General features: G+C 61.0%; 1 protein-coding gene across 1 annotated transcript in view; it reads left to right on the forward strand.

The window, feature by feature from the left end:
• Positions 1-10,248, forward strand: part of LASP1 (LIM and SH3 protein 1) — a 28,929-nt gene that overhangs the window by 15,456 nt on the left and 3,225 nt on the right. The window contains exons 3-4 of the mRNA XM_017744519.1: positions 4,110-4,194; positions 8,496-8,729. Of these exons, the coding sequence (XP_017600008.1) occupies positions 4,110-4,194; positions 8,496-8,729 (319 nt within the window). The remainder of the gene's footprint in view (positions 1-4,109; positions 4,195-8,495; positions 8,730-10,248) is intronic.

The following is a 10,248-nucleotide window of genomic DNA, read 5'->3' on the forward strand; positions in this document are numbered from 1 at the left end:
CCCCCCCCCCCCTCCTCCGGCCTGAAATTCCCTAAGGACTGAAGCGCCTCTTCCCCAGGGAGCAGCCCCCGGGAGCTGGGAGGGAACAGCGGTGCCTGATCCCGGGGGAGGATCCCGAATTCCGAATTCCCTGAGGGCTGAGACGCCTCTTCCCCATGGAGCTGGGGGGAAAGCGGTGCCCGATCCCGAATTCCCTGAGGGCTGAGACGCCTCTTCCCCAAGGAGCTGGGGGGAAAGTGGTGCCCGATCCCGAATTCGGAATTCCCTGAGGACTGAAACGCCTCTTCCCTCATGGAGCTGGGGGAAAAGCGGTGCCCGATCCCGAATTCCGAATTCCCTGAGGGCTGAAACGCCTCTTCCCCACGGAGCTGGGGGAAAAGCGGTGCCCGATCCCGGGGGAGGATCCCGAATCCGTGCCGTTCATCCCACGCCCGGCGCACAGGGATCCCTCCTGCGTGTTCACTCAGGGCTGAGCAAAAGCTGCCTCAAATCCTTGGGAGATTTCCTCAAAATCCAAAGGAAACCTAATTCCAGCTTCATCCCTGGCTGTCTCCTGCTCTCCCAGGCCGGGACACAGCGTTGTGTTCATTCCAGCCGGGCTGCTTGTTGTTTTCCAGGTTATTTTTATTTTTCCCTCCTCCTCCTCCTCCCGCGGTTTTCCAGCTTCCCTGAGCTCCACAGGGATGGAATCCCGTGCTTCCCAGCCCTCGCCGTGGCTGGGGCTTCCCTCCTCTCGCATCCAGAGGTGGCTGCTGGGACCTGATCTCCTCCCGAGCGTTATCAGCATGCCCGGGGCAGGGATGCGGTTGCCATGGCAATGGGACGATCCCGGCTGGCAGCGCCGGGGATGCTCCGGGAGCTCCGGGCTGTGGCTGAGCTGCTCCAGAGGAGCCTTTGCCCTTCCTGGGCCGTGTCCCGCTTTCCCTGGGGAATGTTCACATCGGGAATATCGGTAAAAAGCGCTGGGAAAACCTTCTGGGTCTGTAAAAACCCCGGGCGGAGGTGACGGGAATCGCCGCACGGGGCTGGGAATGCTGTGTGCCTTCCCAGGGGGAATTCGTGATCTGGGATCTCCCAGAATCCCGGGATGGTTTGGGTTGGAAGGGACCCCAAAGCCCAGCCAGGGCCACCTTCCCCAGCCCTGCTCGCTCAGGGGTGGAGCTGCCGGGGCTCCCAAAGTGGCTTCGTTTCCTCTGACCTTGCTCCGAGCCAGGCTCTGCCTCCCCAGGAGCTCAGGGAAGGGCTCCAGGATTCCAGGAAGGGCTCCAGGAGCAGGAATTCGGGCAGGAGACAAGCTCAGGGCTGGCCCCCAAAGCCCAGGGGTTGCTCTTAGTGGATTAATTGGTTAATTAAACCCCGGCTCTGCCAGGAGCTCCTCACGGCACCTGGGAGAACACAAAATGCTGCTGGTGTTGGATCCTCTGGAATTCCAGAATCGCCAGCATTGGAAAAGCCCTCGGAGGGCAGAGTCCAGCCATTCTCCCAGCAGTGCTCTGCACCCTAATGTGGGTGTCCCACGTGGTTTTGGACACTTCCAGCGATTTATTCCACCCCTTCCCTGTCCCAGTGCCTGCCCGCCCTTCCAGTGAATGAATTTTCCCTGAAATCCCACCCTAAACCTCCCCTGGCGTCACCTGAGGCCCCTCCACCTTGTCCCCTGCAGTGTCCTGATCCTCCTGGCTGGCTCAGGAGCCTCCCAGACAATCAGATCTTACCACGATTGGGGTTTCACTGCAGGAATTTCTGTGCTGCAGCCACAGGCTGGGGGCAGCCCCTGCCTCGGCACTGCATCCCAGCGGGAATCCTTGGCACACCGGAGGTGCTGGGAAGGAGCCGGAGCGCCCGGTGTTATCTCCCCTCTAATCAGATGAATCCAAACGGGGATTATCCCAATCCCCCGAGCAGTCGGTGATCTGGTGTTTGGGTAAAACTGAGTCTCATCCTTCCCAACCCCGCTGCCGGCTGGGTTTGGGTTTGTTTGGGGCTGCAGCCCAGTGGGGGCCTGGTTGGGGCTGCTCCAGAGCTTTTCCCATCCCTCTGGAACCCTGGGGGTGACTCCCAGCTCCCAGAGCAGCTGGGATGGTGGGGATGGGACAGTGGGACAACGGGATGGGACAGTGGGAACAAGCTGGGACAGTGGGAGGTGTCCCTGCCGTGGCAGGGGGTGGCACTGGATGGGATTTAAGGTCCTTCCCAACCCGTTCCATGACTCTGTGAGGGAAATGTGGGAGCTGGAGCAGCCCAGTTGGAATGGCAGCCCTGGAGCAGGGATCAGCATTGTGGGGGAGCCCTCGGATCCCCAAAAAACCAACGGGACCTCGCTGTCCTCCACAGTTCTGTCCTCAGGGGGCTCGGCCCAGGTCACCTCTAAGGAGGGGACACTGGGATGGCTTTGCCAGGGAAGTTATCCCAGGTTTTGCATGGATTTGGGGGTGGAGCAGCACCAGGCGTGGTCACCGTGGTCAGGATGGGAGCAACGCTGTCCCTGTGCCCCCTGCACCGGGGATTTACTCCCCTGCAGTCGGTTTGGGGGATTCCAGAGCAATCCCAGTTTGGGAATTCTGCTTTAAGGCTGTGACAGAGCAACCCGGGACCCTTTCCCAAAGGTGTTTCCCCTCCGTGCCCCTTTCCCAAAGGTGTTTCCCCTCCGTGCCCCTTTCCCAAAGATGTTTCCCCTCCGTGCCCCTTTCCCCACAGCCTGCTCTCCCTCCTCCGTGCCCCTTTCCCAAAGATGTTTCCCCTTCGTGCCCCTTTCCCAAAGGCCTTTTTCCCTCCGTGCCCCTTTCCCAAAGATGTTTCCCCTCCATGCCCCTTTCCCAAAGATGTTTCCCCTCCATGCCCCTTTCCCAAAGATGTTTCCCCTCCATGCCCCTTTCCCAAAGGCCTTTTCCCCTCCGTGCCCCTTTCCCAAAGATGTTTCCCCTCCGTGCCCCTTTCCCAAATGTGTTTCCCCTCCGTGCCCCTCTCCCATCTGCGCCACAGCCCCGGAGCTGCTCGGGCCGTGCTGGGTGTCAGTGCCAGCCCACAGCCACCATCTGCTCCGGCTCAGGTTTCCTCCCGAGGCTTTTCCTGGGAATTGTGGGGCGTGGAGGGCTCTGCCTCCGTGGCAGCCAGGCTGGAAATGCTCCTCTCGCTCCAGCTGGGGGATCGGATCCGGTGGGAGCATCCTCTGGGATGCAGGGCCTGCGGGTGAAGCTCCTTAGTTGGGGCCGACTTTTCCACTTCTTGGCAGCTGAGAGACCCCAAATCCAGCAGCCCTTTGGGGTCAGGGCAGGCCCAGCTGGGGGTTTGCCCACTGAACCCTCCCTGTTATCCAGGGATTCACCTCCTGCTCTGCTCCACGTCTCCTGGAGCTGGGAATGGCCCCGGGAAGTTTGGGCAGGGCTGAAAGCAGCCTCCAGCTGGAGCACTGGATATTTCCTTTCTCCCAGAACTCCCCCTGAGTCTCTCCCCAAATTCCTGACCCCGTTCCTGTGGTTGTTCCCGTTATCCTGGCGCGGTTTGTGCTGGGATCGGGATATTCTGCCACACCGGGAACCACAGCGTGAGGCTGCCGTGGCCAAAACCTCGGTCAGGGAGAGCTCAGACCCTGCAGAGCTGAGGGCCTGGGAGCAGAGCCAGCAGCTTCTCCTGGGATAACGGGGCCCTGGGGGCAGCTTGGGGCTGTGGAAAGCTCTGTCCTGAAATCCTGGAATGGCTTTGTCCCCCAGGGGAAAACGCTGCTCCTGCCCTTTTGGGATAAATCCAACACTGGGAGAGAGCCCAGGGAGAAAAGGGTTGGCTGGGGAGGTGTTGGGCACGGGGGAGAAATCCCATTGTTGGAGAAACCCCATTGTCCGGGCAATCCCACATCCCAAACCGGAGCTGCCAAACCCTCCGTGCGTGTGTCGTCCCCAGCTCCGGCTCCTCCAGAGAACGCTTGGATGTGGCCCCCTGGGGACACCAGTTTGGGGTGACACAGCCGTGCTGGTTGGGCTGGACGATGCTGGAGGGCTTTTCCAGCCTGAATGGTTCCATCATTCCGTGATTCCGTGCTGGGAATTCCGGAGCAGCCGGGAGGGTGGGGCCAGGGGACGGCGGTGGCGTTAACGGTGTCCTTCCCTCGGCAGACACTACCCGAAGCAATCCTTCACCATGGTGGCAGACACGCCCGAGAACCTGCGCCTAAAGCAGCAGAGTGAGCTCCAGAGCCAGGTGAGCCCCTCAAATTCCCGAATTCCCACGGGAAAAACCCACGCACGGACATTCCCCGCTGTGTTTCTGTCTCTGAGGGTCCCGTGTTTTGGGGTTTCTCTGCGTGTTTGACTTTTGGGAGGTTCCTGAATTCGTGTCGAGCACGGGGACCTCCAGCCCTGACAATTCCGTGATTCTCTGGGTGCTTCCCAAATCTCTCCCAAGCTCTGGTGCTTCCCAAGCCCTCACCCCGGGAAGGCAGAGGCGGGTTTGGGCTTTCGGGTGCAGGTCCCTCCTCTCAGGTCCCACCTGTGTTTGCTGTTCCCTTCATCCCTGGCACCTCCCAGAGGTGGGAATCCGCCTCTCCCAGGCCCAGCTGGATTCCCAACTGGATTCCAGGTGGGGAAAGGCAGGATCCTCACCTGGACAGGTGTGCACCCTCCAACCTCAAACCTCGCAGGGCTTGGGCGCCCTGGGAGGCGGGAAGGAACAGATGGAGGGATAAGGAGTGGCACAGGGAAGGATTCCAGGTTTTAGTGGGAAGAGGCTGCTGTCCAGGCTTGTCCTGGTTCGTCCCCTGGAGGTGGCCCTGGCTCAGCAAAGTCCCTGCTGCTGGCTCAGGGTGAGGGCTGGGCTCCCAGGGACTGTCCCCTGGGGTGATCCTGGCGTTCCTTTTGCTCCAGAACCCTGGGAGCAGGGATGGGAGCAGGAATTCTGCAGGAAAACTGCTGGAAATGCAGGAATGGCCATTGAGAAGGGGCTGGAGCACCAGGAGGAGCTGGGAAAGGGGCTCAGCCTGGGGAAAAGGAGCCTCAGGAGGGAGCTTCCCAATCCCTACAATTCCCTGGAAGGAGCCAGGTGGGGGTCAGGCTTTTCCCCAGATGAACAGGATGAGAGGGAACGGCCTCAGGCTTTTCCAGCTGAGGAAAAGCCGGGAGCGCCGGAGCAGCGGCATCTCCGTGGTTGCCATGGAAAAGCCACGGTGTCCCCTTGTCCCTGTCACGGACACAAATCCAGCCTCGGGCTGGGCTCAGCTCTGAGCCTGAGCCTGGGATCTGCTGGGCCACTCCCAGGGGGGAGAGCTGGGACAAAAGCTGAGCTTTGGTGACCCCACGGTGGCCCCGGCCCCGCCGGCTCTGCCGAAAAAAAAACTCCCCCTCCTCCTCCTCCTCCTCCTCCTCCTGGATGCATTCCCAAGGAATCTGCTGCCCAGCTCCTGACACTCTCAGGCTAATGGGAAGAGAAGGAAGGTCACAGCATCCTTCACAGCGCAGCAGGGCGGGATCTGATCCCGAAAAAACACTGATCCCAAAAAAACCACTGATCCCAAAAAACCTGAGAGCAGCACGGAAAATCCCGGGCTGTCCTCCCTCTGGCCAGCACAGCCAGCAGGCCTCGCTGGCAGCACCCTGGGCTGTCCTACTGCCCCTTTTCCAAGGAAAAAAGGGAATTAAACAGGCTCCCGGGGCAGTTCCACAGCCTGAGCTCTGCTGGGAGACACTGGCTCCAGCCAGGATCGCCTCTGGATGTGTTTTTTTCCGGCACAGCGAGCTGGGAGCGCACGTGAGCAGGGCTGTGACATCAAAGCTCAGACCACGGCTGCAGCGCAGCCTCTCAGCAGAGCCAGATCCCAGAAAAACATGGAATTTTTAGTGCTGGAGGAGCCCTCTGAGATCAGAGTCCAGCGCTGCTGCATTCACCATTAACCCACGTCCCCAGGTGCCACCTCCACGTGGTTTTGGGGACACTTCCAGGGACAGTGACCCCAGCACTGCCCTGGGCAGCCCCTCCCAATGCTTGACAGCCCTTCCAGGGACCGATTTTTCCCTGCTATCCAACCTAAACCTTCCCGGGATTTTCAGGGCGGGATGGGTCCCAAACACGCTCCAGGATTAGGATCTTAACCTGTTTCTGCCTTTGTTCTGCCTCCAAAGGGAGTCAGAGCTCCAAACATTTGCATTTCTCAGAGCACTCCAGCTGCTCTGCTTTATGGACAAACCCCGAGCTGAGCCCTGGGCATGGAATTGGTCATTCCAGGCCTGCCAGGGGGGTCTGGAGTTCTGTGGATGGACTGGAGGAACTGGAGCCATGGGCTGGGACAGGGAAAGGCTCCTGGAGAAGGAGCAGCCTGGCAGGAGGCTCAGTTTGCCACCTCCAGGGCCACCCACGGGGCTCATCCCAGCAAACCGCGCCGGGACGGGCAGGGACGGCGAAAGCCGTAGGAAAATCCCGCCTGGGGTAAGGTCAGGGTTGTGGGAACGGTCACTTCCCACCTTCGGCCGGGGGCTGACACCAACCCCAGGCCCAGCTGGAGCCGTGGCCCTGCAGAGCAGCCCGGAGCAGGCTCCCCTCGGCGGGAAAAGGGAATTCCCTGCGTCGGTGTCCGGAGCCCCTGGAGCTGCTGGGGGTCGTTTCCGGGCCAGAGCAGCGATGTCCCCGGGCCACTCCTCGGGAGCCGGGCTCTGCTGGGTCCCTGGGTGTGATCCCGAGGAGGTCGATTCGCTGTTGCCTCCAGCAGGAGCACCCAGTGGGACTGGGACAGCGGGGGGGTCACCAGAGCTGTGGTTTGGGGTGCACAGGGATGGGTGACAGGGGATGGGGTAACAGGGATGGGGTGCTGGACACCCACAGGGATGGGACAAGGTGCTGGGCACCTTCAGGACCAGGGTGACAGGAATGGGGTGACCAGGACAGGGTGCTGGCCACCTTCAGAAAGGGGGTGACAGGCATGGGACACTGGGCACCTTCAGGTACAGGGTGCCAGGGATGGGGTGCTGGGCACCTGCAGGGACAGGGTGACAGGAACAGGGTGGCAGGGATAGGGTGGCAGGGATGGAGTGGCAGGAAGGGGGTGGCAGGGACAGGGTGGCTGCCAGGGCTGAGCCGCAGTGCTTCCGTGTCACTCTCTGTCTCCTCTATTTGTGTCCCTGAGGAGGCGTCTCCCGTTCCGGTCACGGGAAGCCGCAGGATAATGATGTCCCGTGTGGCCAAAAGCATCCCCAAAGTGACAGCTCGGTGCCCACGGGCTCCTTTTCCGAGCCCATGGGTGGCAGGGAAATTGCAGGTTCCCATCCTGTGGCTCCTTTTCCGAGCGGGAATTTGGGCACGGCCCTTCCTGCCGGAGGCTCCCGTGTGTGGGTGGCAGCTGCCGCTCCTGTCCCTGCTGTGCCAGCTCCTCTGGGAGCTGTCACCTCGGTGCTGGTGGCAGCACGGGGAGGGTTTGATGTGCCTGGGCCGTGATGTGGGAAGGGTTTTTCCGGCTCCCTTTGGATAACGCGTGGATGAGCGCGGCGTCACGCTGCTTCCCGGCACGGAGGGCGCAGATTCCCTGGGAAAATGGATTGTGGAGCCCATTTTATTACTGATACATTATCCTCATCATCATCATCATCATCATCATCATTATCATGGTGGCTTTTTAGCGCTGAATTCCTGTATCCTGAAAAACCGAGGGAGCTGGAGCAGGGTGGGATTTAGGAGGGTGAAAATGTGGGATTTCTCAGAGGATCTGCCTGCCCGTGGGATCGGCGTCTCGCTCGGTGATTCCTTGTCCTTCCAGCCTGGAATTCTCCCAGCTCAGCAGCTCTGTGTGGTGCTGCCCTGTCCCCTGCCCCAAGCAGCGTGGGGACAGCATCCCACGCTCCAGAGGGAAGTGTGTCCTTCATGGAAAACATCGTGGATGGACGGCAAACCACAGCCCCTGCCGGGCTGGCACTGGGCAAACTGGGGCTGGTGGCTCACGCAGCTCCTCCTGACCCTGTCCCGGTGTCACTGGGTTTGTGTCACCGCTTCTTTGTCACCAGTTTTGTGTCACAGCTCCTTTGGCTCCCCATCCCCGCTGGTCAAACCCCTGGGCTCTCCTTCCCCCCTCTGGGAAATTCAAATTATTCTTCAGCCCAGAGAGCGAAATTTTGTTTTACTTGCTTCAAAATGGAGCTTTCTGCCCCAAAACGAGCCCGTATTTGTGCCGTGGTGGGGTCAGAGCCCCACGTGCGCTCATTAAGCCGTGGCTCATTAACCCTTTGCTTCCCAATGTCACACCACAGTAGAACCCAGGAGTAATTGGTTGCTGACCGGTGCCCCACAGGAACCTGCACTCAAACCCGAGTGACCCCAACTCCTGCCGGAAGGGAACCGGGCTCTGCGGGCTCGGGGAAGTTGTTTGGGTGCTGGCAAAGCCCTTTTGCCATCCCTGGCTGCGCTGGGGGGTTCCTGAGCGAGGCTGAGGCCGTGCCTGGCAGCGAGGGGCTGCTGCTGCACCCAGCTCTGCGCTCTCCCGCTTTTCCCGGCGTTTCAATCCCGTTTTCCTGCTGTGCCCCCAGATCCGCTACAAGGAGGAGTTCGAGAAGAACAAGGGCAAAGGCTTCAGCGTGGTGGCCGACACCCCCGAGCTGCAGAGGATCAAAAAGACTCAGGATCAGATCAGCAACGTGAGTGGCTCCCCGTCCCCCCGCTGTGACATTGCCGTGACCTCCCCCGGGCCGGGGGGAGCCGGGGAGGGGACAGCTGCTGGCAAACAGCCTGGGATCACGGAATCCCGGAATCCTGGGCGGGAATAATTCTCCAGCCTGTATGCCCGGGCACCTCCTGCCCCTCTCCCCGCTCCTCCATGTCCAGGGATCCGAGATGCTCGAGGTGACTGAGAGAGGGAAGGAGGGAGCAGCAGAATTCGTGGAGCAGGGGCAGCTCCACCCGCCCCTGGCTGCCACCAAAAGCCGCAGCGTGGGCAGCTCTTGGATTCCTGGAATATCCTGAGCTGCAGGGAGCCCACGGGGATCCCCAATCCCAATTCCTGTCCCTGCGCTCGTTTGGGCTTTGCTGGGCCCTGAGGAGCTCAGTCCCTCTCCTGCTCTCTGTGTGTGTGTGTGGATGTCAGGTGGATGCCGGAGCGTTGCCATGGAGAAGTGGGAGGATGCTCAGGGATGCACAGGGATGCTCAGGGATGGACAGGGATGGACAGGGATGCAGGAGGATGCTTGGAGATGCTTGGGAATGCTCAGGGATGGACAGGGATGAAGGAGGATGCTCAGGGATGCCCAGGGATGGACAGGGATGCTCAGGGATGGACAGGGATGGACAGGGATGCTCAGGGATGCACAAGGATGGACAGGAACACTCTGGGACACTCAGGGATGCCCAGGAACACTCAGGGATGCCCAGGGATGCCCAGGGACACTCAGGGATGGACAGGGATCATCAGGGACACTCAGGGATGCCCAGGGATGCTCGTCCAGCTGCAGCACCGGGAGTGGCGGGCCTGGCTGCGCCTGCCCAAAATCTCCCACAAAGGGAGCTCATTCCCCTTCAGCTGCCAGGGAAAGCCAGGAGTGTTCCTCGGGAAGGGACAGGGCTGGATTCTCTGAACACTCGGGGATGGACAGGGATGCCCAGGGATGCTCAGGGATGCACAAGGATGGACAGGAACACTCTGGGACACTCAGGGATGCCCAGGAACACTCAGGGATGCCCAGGGATGCCCAGGGACACTCAGGGATGGACAGGGATGATCAGGGACACTCAGGGATGCCCAGGGATGCTCGTCCAGCTGCAGCACCGGGAGTGGCGGGCCTGGCTGCGCCTGCCCAAAATCTCCCACAAAGGGAGCTCCTTCCCCCTCAGCTGCCAGGGAAAGCCAGGAGTGTTCCTCGGGAAGGGACAGGGCTGGATTCTCCCTGCTCTGTCACCCCTCTGCCACGAGAAACCTCCTGGGGTCCACGAGCCGGTGGTGCCTGAGCTGCTCCTGCTTTTCTATCCATGACATTCCCTGGGGACACAGAGCGTGGCTGGGAGCTGCTGGCTGCTCCGGGGAAGGGCTCTGGAATGCAGGGAGACAGTGCCGCAGTGGGAGCCCACACAAAAAGGCAGGAAGCCCCAGCAGGGCGCGAGGGGGGGATGTTTGTTCCCTGCTTTCCTGCTCCCATTGTGCAGCTCCCTGGCACCCCTCGGGACGTGATGGACGCACCAAACTCCAGGGCTGGGCAAGGCTTGGGAATGGGATCCAAGCTGGGAGATTTTCCCTGGGGCAGCTCTGAGCTGGCAGCTCCCCCGGAGAGGGGCTGGGGGCTGGATTTGGGG

Source organism: Corvus brachyrhynchos, unplaced genomic scaffold (assembly GCF_000691975.1).
Source record: "Corvus brachyrhynchos isolate BGI_N302 unplaced genomic scaffold, ASM69197v1 scaffold30, whole genome shotgun sequence".
Classification (NCBI taxonomy): Eukaryota; Metazoa; Chordata; class Aves; order Passeriformes; family Corvidae; genus Corvus; species Corvus brachyrhynchos.